This window comes from Scyliorhinus torazame, chromosome 16 (assembly GCF_047496885.1).
Source record: "Scyliorhinus torazame isolate Kashiwa2021f chromosome 16, sScyTor2.1, whole genome shotgun sequence".
NCBI classification, from domain to species: Eukaryota; Metazoa; Chordata; class Chondrichthyes; order Carcharhiniformes; family Scyliorhinidae; genus Scyliorhinus; species Scyliorhinus torazame.
In genome coordinates, this window is record NC_092722.1 from 95,841,794 (window position 1) to 95,857,696 (window position 15,903).

Here is a 15,903-nt window from a genome sequence, read left to right on the forward strand (position 1 = left end):
TGCCCTCCACTGCGCTTCCGTGCCGCCCTCCACTGTGCAGTTGTGCCGCCTTCCACTGTGCTGCCGTGCTGCCCTCCACTGTGCTGCCTTGCCGCCCTCCTCTGTGCTGCCGTGCCGCCCTCCACTGTGCTGCCGTGCCGCGCTCCACTGTGCTGCCGTGCTGCCTTCCACTGTGCTGCCGTGCTGCCCTCCACTGTGCTGCCTTGCCGCCCTCCACTGTGCTGCCGTGCCGCGCTCCACTGTGCTGCCGTGCCACCCTCCACTGTGCTGCCGTGCCGCCCTCCACTGTGCTGCCGTGCCGCGCTCCACTGTGCTGCCGTGCAGCCCTCCACTGTGCTGCCGTGCCGCCCTCCACTGTTCAGACTTACCGCCTCCACTGTGCTCCGTGCCGACCTCCACTGTGCTGCCGTGCCGCCCTCCACTGTGCTGCCGTGCCGCCCTCCACTGTGCTGCCGTGCCGCCCTCCACTGTGCTGCCGTGCCACCCTCCACTGTACTGCCGTGCCGCCCTCCACTGTGCTGCCGTGATGCCCTCCATTGTGCTGCTTTGCCACCATCCACTGTGCTGCCGTGCCGCCCTCCACTGTGCTGCCGTGCCACCCTCCACTGTACTGCCGTGCCGCCCTCCACTGTGCTGCCGTGATGCCCTCCACTGTGCTGCCGTGCCGCCCTCCACTGTGCTGCCGTGCCGGCTCCACTGTGCTACCGTGCCGCCCTCCAGTGTGCTGCCCTGCAGCCCGCCACTGTGCTATCGTGCCGCCCTCCACTGTGCTACCGTGCCGCCCTCCACTGTGCTGCCGTGCCGCCCTCCACTCTGCAGCTGTGCCGCCCTCCACTGCGCTTCCGTGCTGCCCTCCACTGTGCTGCCGTGCCGCCCTCCACTGTGCTATCGTGCCGCCCTCCACTGTGCTGTCGTGCTGCCCTCCACTGTGCTGCCGTGCCGCCCTCCTCTGTGCTGCCGTGCTGCCCTCCACTGTGCTGCCGTGCCGCGCTCCACTGTGCTGCCGTGCTGCCCTCCACCGTGCTGCCGTGCCGCCCTCCACTGTGCTGCCGTGCAGCCCTCTACTATGCTGCCGTGCCGCCCTCCACTGTTCAGACTTACCGCCTCCACTGTGCTCCGTGCCGACCTCCACTGTGCTGCCGTGCCGCCCTCCACTCTGCAGCCGTGCCGCCCTCCACTGTGCTGCCATGCCGCCCTCCACTGTGCTGCCGTGCCGCCCTCCACTTTGCTGCCGTGCCGCCCTCCACTGTGCTGCCGTGCCGCCCTCCACTGTGCTGCCGTGCCAACCTCCACTGTGCTCCGTGCCTCCCTCCACTGTGCTGCCGTGCCGCCCTCCACTGTGCTGCCGTGCCACCCTCCACTGTACTGCCGTGCCGCCCTCCACTGTGCTGCCGTGATGCCCTCCACTGTGCCGCTGTGCCGCCATCCACTGTGCTGCCGTGCCGCCCTCCACTGTGCTGCCGTGCCGCTCTCCACTGTGCTGCCCTGCTGCCCTCCACTGTGAGGCCGTGCCGCCCTCCACTTTGCTATCGTGCCGCCCTCCACTGTGAGGCCGTGCCGCCCTCCACTGTGCTATCGTGCCGCCCTCCACTGCGCTGCCGTGCCGCCCTCCACTGTGCTGACGTGCCGCGCTCCACAGTGCTGCCGTGCCGCCCTCCACTGTGCAGCCGTGCCGACCTCCACTGTGCTGTCGTGCCGCCCTCCACTGTGCTGCTGTGCCGCCCTCCACTGTGCAGTCGTGCCGCCCTCCACTGTGCTGCCGTGGCGCCCTCCACTGTGCTGCCGTGCCGCCCTCCATGTGCTGCCGTGCCGTCCTCCACTGTGCTGCCGTGCCGCCTTCCACTGTGCTGCCGTGCAGCCCTCCACTGTGCTACCGTGCCGCCCTCCACTGTGCTGCCCTGCAGCCCGCCACTGTGCTATCGTGCCGCCCTCCACTGTGCTACCGTGCCGCCCTCCACTGTGCTGCCGTGCCGCCTTCCACTGTGCTGCCGTGCAGCCCTCCACTGTGCTACCGTGCCGCCCTCCACTGTGCTGCCCTGCAGCCCGCCACTGTGCTATCGTGCCGCCCTCCACTGTGCTACCGTGCCGCCCTCCACTGTGCTGCCGTGCAGCCCTCCACTGTGCTACCGTGCCGCCCTCCACTGTGCTGCCCTGCAGCCCGCCACTGTGCTATCGTGCCGCCCTCCACTGTGCTACCGTGCCGCCCTCCACTGTGCTGCCGTGCCGCCCTCCACTGTGCAGCCGTGCCGCCCTCCACTGTGCTGCCGTGCCGCCCTCCACTGTGCTGCCGTGATGCCCTCCACTGTGCTGCCGTGCCGCCCTCCACTGTGCTGCCGTGCCAACCTCCACTGTACTGCCGTGCCGCCCTCCACTGTGCTGCCGTGATGCCCTCCACTGTGCTGCTGTTCCACCATCCACTGTGCTGCCGTGCCGCCCTCCACTGTGCTGCCGTGATGCCCTCCACTGTGCTGCTGTTCCACCATCCACTGTACTGCCGTGCCGCCCTCCACTGTGCTGCCGTGATGCCCTCCACTGTGCTGCTGTTCCACCATCCACTGTGCTGCCGTGCCTAACAACTGCCCCTGAAATATTATTTGTCAGTAATGGAATACAATAGTGTCCCGACTGTGTAAATTGTAAGTCCACCGTCTTTCCAAAAACTGTTACCTTATCCTGTTCCACATCCAGTTTCATGTGTGCTTTCTTCATCGACGGTCTGCTCAGAAGCAAAGGTATCTCACTTGGTACAACATACGTGCTGATGAAATGATTCACTCCGGCAATATTGCAAGGGATCACCACTCTTTTCAGGGACTTCAGAGTATTATCATCCCCAAACCTGAAACTTGTGGAACTTTCAAATTCCTTAACCTTGTTACGATTTTCAGCATTCAAAGAGTCCAGGTAACATTTTAACCAGTCTATTCCACACACAGTAAATGTGCAGCCACTGTCCAATGCAGCACAATTGAAAGATTCTGCAACCAACACTCTCATTATCGGAGTAAAACTGCTTGTTAAGCTGATAAAAAGGTTGTTATATTAAAACTGCATTGGCAATTTGCGCATCCGTCTCCTCGGAGGCTGAGAAATCTATTAAAGGATGCAGGGGAAAGGGATGAAGATGATACTAAGTTGATAGAACAGGTTAGTGATCGCTGTGAGGTTTGTAGGAAGTACAGAAGGACACCATCACGACCGATAGTAACCCTACCTTTGGCCAGGGATTTTAACGACATTGTGGCCATGGACCTTAAAATCTGGGCTAAAGCCAACAATATATTTATTTTGCATTTTGTAGATTTAGCAACCTTATTTAGTCAATCACCGATTGTACGGAGTAAAGAAAAGAGAGTAATTCTGCATCAGATCGTGGAAAAATGGATAGGGACAGGAATGGTTCCACCGGCAAAATTCTTTACAGACAATCGGGACGAATTTGATAATGAGTTTAGGGATATGTGTGAAAATGTGAATATCAGAGTTATGAATACGGCTGTGGAAAGCCCATTTAGTAATGGTGTGTGTGAAAGAAACCATGCGGTAATAGATGACATGCTCCTGAAAGGTTTTGCAGATAGACCAAGCTGCAAGTTAAATTTAGCCTTAGCATGGGCAGTATATGCAAAGAATTCATTGCAGATGGTTGGGGGTTACAGTCCATATCAATTAGTGTTTGGTAGAAATCCTACAATTCGGTCCATTTTGAATGACCAGCCTCCAGCTTGGGAAGAGACTACAATTAGTTCTGCCTTTGCTGAGCATTTAAATGCATTACAAAGCAGTAGAAAATCTTTTTTTGAAGCAGAAGTGTCTGAAAGAATTCACTGAGCTTTAAGGCATAATGTACAATCATCAAATACCATTTTTCAGCAAGGAAATATGTATAAGAACATAAGAACTAGGAGCAGGAGCAGGTCATCTGGCCCCTCGAGCCTGCTCCACCATTCAATGCGATCATGGCTGATCTTTTGTGGACTCAGCTCCACTTTCCGGCCTGAACACCATAATCCTTAATCCCTTTATTCTTCAAAAAACTATTTTCTTTATCTTAAAAACATTTAATGAAGGAGCCTCTACTGCTTCACTGGGCAAGGAATTCCATAGATTCACAACCCTTTGAGTGAAGAAGTTCCTCCTAAACTCAGTCCTAAATCTACTTCCCCTTATTTTGAGGCTATGCCCCCTAGTTCTGCTTTCACCCGCCAGTGGAAACAACCTGCCCGCATCTATCCTATCTATTCCCTTCATAATTTTATATGTTTCTATAAGATCCCCCCTCATCCTTCTAAATTCCAACGAGTACAGTCCCAGTCTACTCAACCTCTCCTCGTAATCCAACCCCTTCAACTCTGGGATTAGCATAGTGAATCTCCTCTGCACACCCTCCAGTGCCAGTATGTCCTTTCTCAAGTAAGGAGACCAAAACTGAACACAATACTCCAGGTGTGGCCTCAGTAACACCTTATACAATTGCAGCATAACCTCCCTAGCCTTAAACTCCATCCCTCTCGCAATGAAGGACAAAATTCTATTCGCCTTCTTAATCACCTGTTGCACCTGTAAACCCACTTTTTGCAACTCATGCACTAGCATACCCAGGTCTCTCTGCACAGCAGCATGTTTTAATATTTTATCATTTAAATAATAATCCCTTTTGCTGTTATTCGTACCAAAATGGGTAACCTCACATTTGTCAACATTGTATTCCATCTGCCAGACCCTAGCCCATTCACTTAGCCTATCCAAATCCCTCTGCAGACTTCCAGTATCCTCTGCACTTTTTGCTTTACCACTCATCTTAGTGTCCTCTGCAAACTTGGACACATTGCCCTTGGTCCCCAACTCCAAATCATCTCTGTAAATTGTTAACAATTGTGGCCCAATGCTGATCCCTGAGGGACACCACTAGCTACTGATTGCCAACCAAGAGAGGCAATTGTAATGAATGGAAAGGCCCAGGGAAGATCATAGGCATAGATGGCAAAACAATTATTTTGCAACATGGCAATCAGACTATTATTAGGGTACATTCATCAAGGATAATGGGTACAGATTACAAATTTTCAAATTTAGACAGAGCAGACAGACATGATGAGGAACCAGGGTAATCTGGTACGCATGTGTTACAGAACTATGAGGATCAGTTAACTGATATAGACAGGGTTTATGTGGAGGAACACAACACTTCTGATGAATTAGAACAGTCTATTTTTCCGAAAGGACAACTGCCAAAAGTTGGTACAAAAGTGACATACTTGCCTGAGGGTCCAGTCAATGGAAGGATGCAACTGTTATTAGTAGAGCAGGGAAGGAAGGCAACTGGAAATAATAAACACTGTTGAATGCACAGCATTCATGGGAGGGTGTCAAGACAATGGATTGGGAACACAAAGTTCAAAAATGGAGCACACAAAAACACAGGTTTGCAAGAAAAGGTCTAGAACTATTGCATTGAGTGCTGAATTTGGTGCATTTGAGTGCTATAGTGAGAGTTTGGTGACTGAGGGAGTTAGGTGAGGAGGGAGTAAGGTGTTCCTTTCATTTCATTTCCTACATTTCCGCAAAGAGCGAGAAGGGAGCCAGGAGTTTACAGAGAGTGCAGCTGACTGGGAGCAGAGTCGGAGGGCGGAGGTCCAGTTGGTCCACAGGGCAGTTATATTCTGTAAGGTAAGTAAGGTAACTGGAGGCTAGGCCAGATGGATGCTCCTCCTGTAGGATGTGGGTGGTGAGGGATACCACCGGTGTCCCCGCTGACTATCCCTGCGGGAAGTGCACCCAACTCCAGCTCCTCAGAGACCGTGTTAGGGAACTGGAGCTGGAGCTGGATGAACTTCGGATCATCCGGGAGGCAGAGGGGGTGATAGAGAGGAGTTACAGGGAGGTAACCACACCCAAGGTACAGGACAAGAGCAGCTGGGTTACAGTCAGGGGAAAGAAAACAAACAAGCAGACAGTGCAGGGATCCCTCGTGACCGTTCCCTTTCAAAACATGTATACCATTTTGGATGCTGTTGGGGGGGATGACCTACCGGGGGAAGGCCCTAGCGGCCAGGCCTCTGGCACTGAGTCTGGCTCTGGGGCTCAGCAGGGAAGGGGGAAGAATAGAAAAGCAATAGTAGTAGGAGATTCAATGGTTAGGGGAATAGATAGGAGATTCTGTGGTCGCGAGCGAGACTCCCGGAAGGTATGTTGCCTCCCAGGTGCCAGGGCCAGGGATGTCTTGGATCGTGTCTTCAGGATCCTTAAGGGGGAGGGGGAGCAGCCAGAAGTCGTGGTGCAAATTGGTACCAACGACGTAGGTAGGAAAAGGGGTGTGGAGGTAATAAATGAGTTTAGGGAGCTAGGCTGGAAGTTAAAAGCCAGGACAGACAGAGCTGTCATCTCTGGTTTGTTGCCGGTGCCACGTGATAGCGAGGCTAGGAATAGGGAGAGAGTGCAGTTGAACACGTGGCTGCAGGAATGGTGTAGGAGGGAGGGCTTCAGCTTTTTGGATAATTGGAGCGCATTCTGGGGAAGGTGGGACCTGTACAAGCAGGACGGGTTGCATCTGAACCAGAGGGGCACCAATATCCTGGGAGGGAGGTTTTCTAGTACTCTTCGGGAGGGTTTAAACTAATTTGGCAGGGGAATGGGAACCCGCTTTGCAGCCCAGCAACTAAGGTAGCCAATATTCAGGACACCAAAGCGTGTAGTGAGGCAGTGGGGAAGGGAACACTGACAAAGGAGAGTACTTGCAGGCATGGAGATGGGTTGAAGTGTGTATACTTCAACGCAAGGAGCATCAGGTGGGTGAACTTGAGGCATGGATTGGTAATTGGGACTACGATGTGGTGGCCATCACACAAACTTGGATAGAAGAGGATCAGCTGCTGCAGTAGCTGCTTTTGGATCTGCTGCTGTAGGAGCTGTTTCTGGATTAGCTGCTGTAGGAGCTGTTTCTGGATCTGCTGCTGTAGTAGCTGTTTCTGGATCAGCTGCTGTAGTAGCTGTTTCTGGATTAGCTGCTGTAGGAGCTGTTTCTGGATTAGCTGCTGTAGGAGCTGTTTCTGGATCTGCTGCTGTAGTAGCTGTTTCTGGATTAGCTGCTGTAGGAGCTGTTTCTGGATCTGCTGCTGTAGTAGCTGTTTTTGGATCTGCTGCTGTAGTAGCTGTTTCTGGATCTGCTGCTGTAGGAGCTGTTTCAGGATCTGCTGCTGTAGTAGCTGTTTCTGGATCTGCTGCTGTAGTAGCTGTTTCTGGATTAGCTGCTGTAGGAGCTGTTTCTGGATCTGCTGCTGTAGTAGCTGTTTCTGGATCCGCTGCTGTAGTAGCTGTTTCTGGATTAGCTGCTGTAGGAGCTGTTTCTGGATCAGCTGCTGTGGTAGCTGTTTCTGGATCAGCTGCTGTAGTAGCTGTTTCTGGATTAGCTGCTGTAGTAGCTGTTTCTGGATTAGCTGCTGTAGGAGCTGTTTCTGGATCTGCTGCTGTAGTAGCTGTTTCTGGATCTGCTGCTGTAGTAGCTGTTTCTGGATTAGCTGCTGTAGGAGCTGTTTCTGGATCTGCTGCTTTAGTAGCTGTTTCTGGATCCGCTGCTGTAGTAGCTGTTTCTGGATTAGCTGCTGTAGTAGCTGTTTCTGGATTAGCTGCTGTAGGAGCTGTTTCTGGATCAGCTGCTGTAGTAGCTGTTTCTGGATTAGCTGCTGTAGTAGCTGTTTCTGGATCAGCTGCTGTAGTAGCTGTTTCTGGATTAGCTGCTGTAGTAGCTGTTTCTGGATTAGCTGCTGTAGTAGCTGTTTCTGGATTAGCTGCTGTAGTAGCTGTTTCTGGATCCGCTGCTGTCGTAGCTGTTTCTGGATTAGCTGCTGTAGGAGCTGTTTCTGGATCAGCTGCTGTAGTAGCTGTTTCTGGATTAGCTGCTGTAGTAGCTGTTTCTGGATTCGCTGCTGTAGGAGCTGTTTCTGGATCAGCTGCTGTAGGAGCTGTTTCTGGATTAGCTGCTGTAGTAGCTGTTTCTGGATCAGCTGCTGTAGGAGCTGTTTCTGGATCAGCTGCTGTAGTAGCTGTTTCTGGATCTGCTGCTGTAGGAGCTGTTTCTGGATCAGCTGCTGTAGGAGCTGTTTCTGGATCTGCTGCTGTAGTAGCTGTTTCTGGATCTGCTGCTGTAGGAGCTGTTTCTGGATCTGCTGCTGTAGGAGCTGTTTCTGGATCTGCTGCTGTATTAGCTGTTTCTGGATTAGCTGCTGTAGTAGCTGTTTCTGGATTAGCTGCTGTAGTAGCTGTTTCTGGATTAGCTGCTGTAGTAGCTGTTTCTGGATCTGCTGCTGTAGTAGCTGTTTCTGGATCTGCTGCTGTAGGAGCTGTTTCTGGATCTGCTGCTGTAGTAGCTGTTTCTGGATCCGCTGCTGTAGTAGCTGTTTCTGGATTAGCTGCTGTAGGAGCTGTTTCTGGATCTGCTGCTGTAGTAGCTGTTTCTGGATTAGCTGCTGTAGGAGCTGTTTCTGGATCAGCTGCTGTAGTAGCTGTTTCTGGATTAGCTGCTGTAGTAGCTGTTTCTGGATTAGCTGCTGTAGTAGCTGTTTCTGGATTAGCTGCTGTAGTAGCTGTTTCTGGATTAGCTGCTGTAGGAGCTGTTTCTGGATTAGCTGCTGTAGTAGCTGTTTCTGGATCAGCTGCTGTAGTAGCTGTTTCTGGATCTGCTGCTGTAGGAGCTGTTTCTGGATTAGCTGCTGTAGGAGCTGTTTCTGGATCTGCTGCTGTAGGAGCTGTTTCTGGATCAGCTGCTGTAGTAGCTGTTTCTGGATCTGCTGCTGTAGGAGCTGTTTCTGGATCTGCTGCTGTAGGAGCTGTTTCTGGATCTGCTGCTGTAGGAGCTGTTTCTGGATCTGCTGCTGTAGTAGCTGTTTCTGGATTAGCTGCTGTAGTAGCTGTTTCTGGATTAGCTGCTGTAGTAGCTGTTTCTGGATTAGCTGCTGTAGTAGCTGTTTCTGGATCCGCTGCTGTAGTAGCTGTTTCTGGATCTGCTGCTGTAGGAGCTGTTTCTGGATTAGCTGCTGTAGTAGCTGTTTCTGGATTAGCTGCTGTAGGAACTGTTTCTGGATTAGCTGCTGTAGTAGCTGTTTCTGGATCTGCTGCTGTAGTAGCTGTTTCTGGATCAGCTGCTGTAGTAGCTGTTTCTGGATTAGCTGCTGTAGTAGCTGTTTCTGGATCAGCTGCTGTAGTAGCTGTTTCTGGATTAGCTGCTGTAGGAGCTGTTTCTGGATTAGCTGCTGTAGGAGCTGTTTCTGGATTAGCTGCTGTAGTAGCTGTTTCTGGATCAGCTGCTGTAGTAGCTGTTTCTGGATTAGCTGCTGTAGGAGCTCTTTCTGGATCAGCTGCTGTAGTAGCTGTTTCTGGATCTGCTGCTGTAGGAGCTGTTTCTGGATCAGCTGCTGTAGTAGCTGTTTCTGGATTAGCTGCTGTAGTAGCTGTTTCAGGATTAGCTGCTTTAGGAGCTGTTTCTGGATCTGCTGCTGTAGTAGCTGTTTCTGGATTAGCTGCTGTAGTAGCTGTTTCTGGATCTGCTGCTGTAGTAGCTGTTTCTGGATCTGCTGCTGTAGGAGCTGTTTCTGGATCAGCTGCTGTAGTAGCTGTTTCTGGATTAGCTGCTGTAGTAGCTGTTTCAGGATTAGCTGCTTTAGGAGCTGTTTCTGGATCTGCTGCTGTAGTAGCTGTTTCTGGATCTGCTGCTGTAGTAGCTGCTTTTGGATCTGCTGCTGTAGTAGCTGCTTTTGGATCTGCTGCTGTGTATGTGTTTCTGGATCGTCTGCTGTGAACGCTGTTTCTGGCTCTTACGTCACAATGACTGATTCTGGAGCCTTTGCTGGATTGATGAGTTTTGATTGATGCTCGTGCTCGAACACTGTACTGCATGCTCACCAACTGGTGAGGCATCGACGGCATTCTTTGGCACGCTTTCACAGTTGCCGGCAGGTTTGCGACTTCAGGAATGGTCTGAAAACCCTCGCATTCCGGTATCTTCATGGGTCAATGTCCTCAACATTAGGTATTACATCTTCACTTTGTGTTTTAGTCTCAATTAGTGTTTCATCCTCATCTGATATAACGATACATGCTTCGTCTGTTGTTGGAGAACTGCACGAAGATGTATTCATCTGTTCTTGCTGCACTAGCCTGGAGTAATTGGGAATCCACTGCAGGAACTATTCCGTGGAATAAGATAAATCATTGGGTTTCTCTGGAGCCAATTTCTCCAAAATGGGGATTATTTCTTCAGTTACCAGTTGGCTGTGCACAGTTGATTTGCTCTCAGCTAATTTGTCTGCTGTTGCAATCTCGCTTTCAACCTTTGCACGCTCCAGCTTAGAACTTTTGCACTCATCATTGTCCTGCACAAATTGGGAGCTACTTGTTATTACCGCGTCACCAATGCAAAATAAAGTGAATAAACTTTCCTTGTCATCATTGCCAAATAAACTAAATAAATTTTCAGGGCCTTCTTCTTCTGGTTCATCATCTACTTCTTCACCCTCCTCATCGTAATCAGCATCATTGTCTGCCGCTTATAGAACATAGAACATAGAACAATACAGCCCACGATGTTGCACCGAAACAAAAGCTTCTCCTGCGAAATATGGCATTGCTGTTGGAATAATGAGCTCATGGAAACAATAACCAACTGCAAAGTCAGCAGCAAGTCGCGCCGCGGAACCTTCATCCAGTTTCCCATTCTCTGGAAAGTCAGGAGGACTTAAAAAATTGAAGAAAGAGTCATTTGGTACAGTTTTCTTCGGCCAGTGCACCGACCCTTATGCCTCTGCTTCATTTTAATGGTTGTCATGGTAACGTTTTTCCTTTCTTCCAGTCGATTTGGCACCCTGTGTATCCCATAATTTCTGGTACATCAAAAAAAAAATGTGACTCATTAGGCTGGGACTTCATTTTGTATGTAACGGGGAGAACGTGCAGACTCCGCACAGACAGTGACCCAAGCCGGGAATCGAAGCTGAGACCCTTGCGCTGTAAAGCAACTGTGCTACCATGCTGCCCCTGTGCTACCGTGCTACCCCTGTGCTCCCGTGCTGCCCCTGTGCGACCGTGCTGCCCCTGTGCTACCATGCTGCCCCTGTGCTACCGTGCTGCCCCTGTGCTACCGTGCTGCCCCTGTGCGACCGTGCTGCCCCTGTGCTACGGTCCTGCCCCTGTGCTACCGTGCTGCCCCTGTGCTACCGTGCTGCCCCTGTGCTACCGTGCTGCCCCTGTGCGACCGTGCTGCCCCTGTGCTACCGTGCTGCCCCTGTGCTACCGTGCTGCCCCTAAGTCTTGTAAATGCTTTAGGATGGGCTCATCATGTTCCTGTATCATGTCACTGAACAGATCCACATTCTTGAAGACTGGTAACCAGAATTCTGGAGTTCCTATTGGCTCCTCCATCTCTTCATCTGATTTATCTTCCTCCACCTTGACTTTTGCTTCAATCTCATTGGATAACTATGCCACTTCATCTCTCTGCTATTTGCAATCATCCTCTGTTGTAGCACTGCTTGGAATGTACATCCGCTTAACTAGGTTCAGTGGCTCACACGCTTCCACTCCTATGATAGATCCCCGTTCCCACGATGAAAATTGTTATGGTGTGACTTCTGTTGTATACCAATGCTTTGAGCTCACATGCACCTAATGTCGCAATCTCCTTCCCATTGTAGTCTCTCAGCAGTTTTGTTTGATTGATGACTGTCAGTTTGACTCGCCGCATGTTCAGATCTGACAAACTGAAACTTAAGACATTAAATCAAATTGTGATTAACAGGGTCAATAAGGCACCCCAGACCCTGCTGTGCCAAACAGGCATGGAAGGTTTCAAGGGTGCCCATGGGCACTGCATTCTCCGTCTGTAGGAACACCTGCCCACGAACATAGCCACAGAAGAGGGAGAGGCTCCAATCAGCAGTAGGGGCTTTTCGACATCTGAACCTGCTGGGATTTTTAATGATCTCTGGTGTTGGTCCTAAACGTAATATTTGGTTATTGTATTCCTATGTTCTGAAGAGGTACAACTTTATTCTTATTTTAGCCAGACAAGTTTATTTTATTCCTACTTATCTACAGATATTTATAAATTTGAGTGGATTGTGATTTTAGGGCATTCTGGTTAACTGGACAAAAGGCTTCAAGGCCAGTGATGTAGAAGGAGAAGATGTTGTTGCTCTATTGAAAGAAGCAATGAGAAGAAACGGAGTGAGTATGAATGTAAACATATGTTAGAGAGCGGAAATTACAGTGATTTCTAAAACTTTTCAGATTTTCTGTTGCACTGTTTCCAGGAGATAGATTTGGATATTGTGGCAATTCTGAATGACACAGTGGGAACTATGATGGCTTGTGCATACGAGAACCCGAACTGTGAAATTGGACTGATTGCAGGTATGAATTTGTTGGCATCTTTTTTACTACTGTTTTAGTTTGGGACTTTTTAACATTGCATTGCCAACTACACCCAACTTTTGCTGCAATAGTACGGCTGAGAAAGTGATTCTGGAGTACCATAATTTTTTTTTAAATTTAGAGTCCAAATTAATGGTTTCCAATTAAGGGGCAATTTAGCGCGGCCAATCCACCTACCCTGCTCATTTTTGGGTTGTGGGGCCGAACCCACGCAAATACGGGGAGAATGTGCAAAGTTCTCACGGACTGGCCCAGAGCCGGGATCGAACCTGTGACCTTGGCGCCGTGAGGCAGCAATGCTAACCACTGCACCACCGTGCTGCCGTCTGGAACCCCAACAACATTATCAGGAGGCCACCATTGTTGCAATCGGTGGCCTCAAGTTCACTGGTGGCATCAGAATGACTGTGCAGGGATCACTGAGACCCTGCAAATCGAGGGACCATCGAGTCAGTAATTGAGGCGGAAATTGAACGGGTCTTGGAGTGAGCGATTGACTGAGTATCAGAGTGAATGATCAGGGTTTTCAGGGTGAGTGATCTGGGTTTTCAGGGTGAGTGATCAGGGTTTTCAGAGTGAATGATCAGGGCTTTCAGGGTCAGTGATCAGGGGTTTCAGAATGAATGATCAGGGCTTTTCAGGGTGAGTGATCAGGGTTTTCAGAGTGAGTGATCAGGGTTTTCAGAGTGAGTGATCAGGGGTTTCAGAGTGAGTGATCAGGGTTTTCAGAGTGAATGATCAGGGGTTTCAGAGTGAATGATCAGGCTTTTCAGGGTGAGTGATCAGGGTTTTCAGGGTGAGTGATCTGGGTTTTCAGAGTGAATGATCAGGGTTTTCAGAGTGAGTGATCAGGGTTTTCAGAGTGAGTGATCAGGGGTTTCAGAGTGAATGAACAGAGTTTTCAGAGTGAATGAGACAGGGTTTTCAGAGTGAGTGATCAGGGGTTTCAGAGTGAGTGATCAGGGGTTTCAGAGTGAATGAACAGGGTTTTCAGACTGAGTGATCAGGGTTTTCAGAGTGAGTGATCAGGGGTTTCAGAGTGAATGAACAGAGTTTTCAGAGTGAATGAGACAGGGTTTTCAGAGTGAGTGATCAGGGGTTTCAGAGTGAGTGATCAGGGTTTTCAGAGTGAGTGATCAGGGTTTTCAGAGTGAGTGATCAGGGTTTTCAGAGTGAGTGATCAGCGTTTTCAGAGTGAGTGATCAGGGTTTCCGGAGTGAGTGATCAGGGTTTTCAGAGTGAGTGATCAGGATTTTCAGAGTGAATGAGCAGGGTTTTCAGAGTGAATGAACAGGGTTTACAGAGTGAATGAACAGGGTTTTCAGAGTGAGTGATCAGGATTTTCAGTGAGTGATCAGGGTTTTCAGAGTGAGTGATCAGGGTTTTCAGAGTGAGTGATCAGGGTTTTCAGAGTGAGTGATCAGGATTTTCAGAGTGAATGAGCAGGGTTTACAGAGTGAATGAACAGGGTTTACAGAGTGAATGAACAGGGTTTTCAGACTGAGTGATCAGGGTTTTCAGAGTGAGTGATCAGGGTTTTCAGGGTGAGTGATCAGGGTTTTCAGAGTCAGTGATCAGGGGTTTCAGAGTGAGTGATCAGGGTTTTCAGAGTGAGTGATCAGGGTTTTCAGGGTGAGTGATCAGGGTTTTCAGACTGAGTGATCAGGGTTTTCAGAGTGAGTGGACAGGGTTTTCAGAGTGAATGATCAGGGTTTTCAGAGTGAGTGATCTGGGTTTTCAGAGTGAGTGGGTGATCAGGGTTTTCAGAGTGAATGAGAAGGGTCAGGGTTTTCAGAGTGAGTGATCAGGGTTTTCAGAGTGAATGATAATGATCAGGGTTTTCAGAGTGAGTGGTCGGGGTTTTCAGAGTGAATGATCAGGGGTTTCAGAGTGAGTGATCAGGGTTTTCAGAGTGAATGATCAGGGTTTTCAGGGTGAGTGATCAGGGTTTTCAGAATGAATGATCAGGGCTTTCAGGGTGAGTGATCTGGGTTTTCAGAGTGAGTGATCAGGGTTTTCAGAGTGAATTAACAGGGTTTTCAGAGTCAGTGATCAGGGGTTTCAGAGTGAATGATCAGGGTTTTCAGGGTGAGTGATCAGGGTTTTCAGGGTGAGTGATCAGGGTTTTCAGAGTGAGTGATCAGGGTTTTCAGGGTGAGTGATCTGGGTTTTCAGAGTGAATGATCAGGGTTTTCAGAGTGAATGATCAGGGCTTTCAGGGTCAGTGATCAGGGGTTTCAGAATGAATGATCAGGGCTTTTCAGGGTGAGTGATCAGGGTTTTCAGAGTGAGTGATCAGGGTTTTCAGAGTGAGTGATCAGGGGTTTCAGAGTGAGTGATCAGGGTTTTCAGAGTGAATGATCAGGGGTTTCAGAGTGAATGATCAGGCTTTTCAGGGTGAGTGATCAGGGTTTTCAGGGTGAGTGATCTGGGTTTTCAGAGTGAATGATCAGGGTTTTCAGAGTGAGTGATCAGGGTTTTCAGAGTGAATGAACAGGGTTTTCAGACTGAGTGATCAGGGTTTTCAGAGTGAGTGATCAGGGGTTTCAGAGTGAATGAACAGAGTTTTCAGAGTGAATGAGACAGGGTTTTCAGAGTGAGTGATCAGGGGTTTCAGAGTGAGTGATCAGGGGTTTCAGAGTGAATGAACAGGGTTTTCAGACTGAGTGATCAGGGTTTTCAGAGTGAGTGATCAGGGGTTTCAGAGTGAATGAACAGAGTTTTCAGAGTGAATGAGACAGGGTTTTCAGAGTGAGTGATCAGGGGTTTCAGAGTGAGTGATCAGGGTTTTCAGAGTGAGTGATCAGGGTTTTCAGAGTGAGTGATCAGGGTTTTCAGAGTGAGTGATCAGCGTTTTCAGAGTGAGTGATCAGGGTTTCCGGAGTGAGTGATCAGGGTTTTCAGAGTGAGTGATCAGGATTTTCAGAGTGAATGAGCAGGGTTTTCAGAGTGAATGAACAGGGTTTACAGAGTGAATGAACAGGGTTTTCAGAGTGAGTGATCAGGATTTTCAGTGAGTGATCAGGGTTTTCAGAGTGAGTGATCAGGGTTTTCAGAGTGAGTGATCAGGGTTTTCAGAGTGAGTGATCAGGATTTTCAGAGTGAATGAGCAGGGTTTACAGAGTGAATGAACAGGGTTTACAGAGTGAATGAACAGGGTTTTCAGACTGAGTGATCAGGGTTTTCAGAGTGAGTGATCAGGGTTTTCAGGGTGAGTGATCAGGGTTTTCAGAGTCAGTGATCAGGGGTTTCAGAGTGAGTGATCAGGGTTTTCAGAGTGAGTGATCAGGGTTTTCAGGGTGAGTGATCAGGGTTTTCAGACTGAGTGATCAGGGTTTTCAGAGTGAGTGGACAGGGTTTTCAGAGTGAATGATCAGGGTTTTCAGAGTGAGTGATCTGGGTTTTCAGAGTGAGTGGGTGATCAGGGTTTTCAGAGTGAATGAGAAGGGTCAGGGTTTTCAGAGTGAGTGATCAGGGTTT

The 15,903-nt window shown here is 49.8% G+C and overlaps 1 protein-coding gene across 2 annotated transcripts in view; it reads left to right on the plus strand.

The window, feature by feature from the left end:
• Positions 1 to 15,903, plus strand: part of LOC140392956 (hexokinase-1-like) — a 1,204,152-nt gene that overhangs the window by 821,313 nt on the left and 366,936 nt on the right. For both annotated transcript variants that reach the window (XM_072478765.1, XM_072478766.1), the window contains 2 exons: positions 12,121 to 12,216; positions 12,303 to 12,402. In XM_072478765.1, coding sequence (XP_072334866.1) covers positions 12,121 to 12,216; positions 12,303 to 12,402 — 196 coding nt within the window. The remainder of the gene's footprint in view (positions 1 to 12,120; positions 12,217 to 12,302; positions 12,403 to 15,903) is intronic.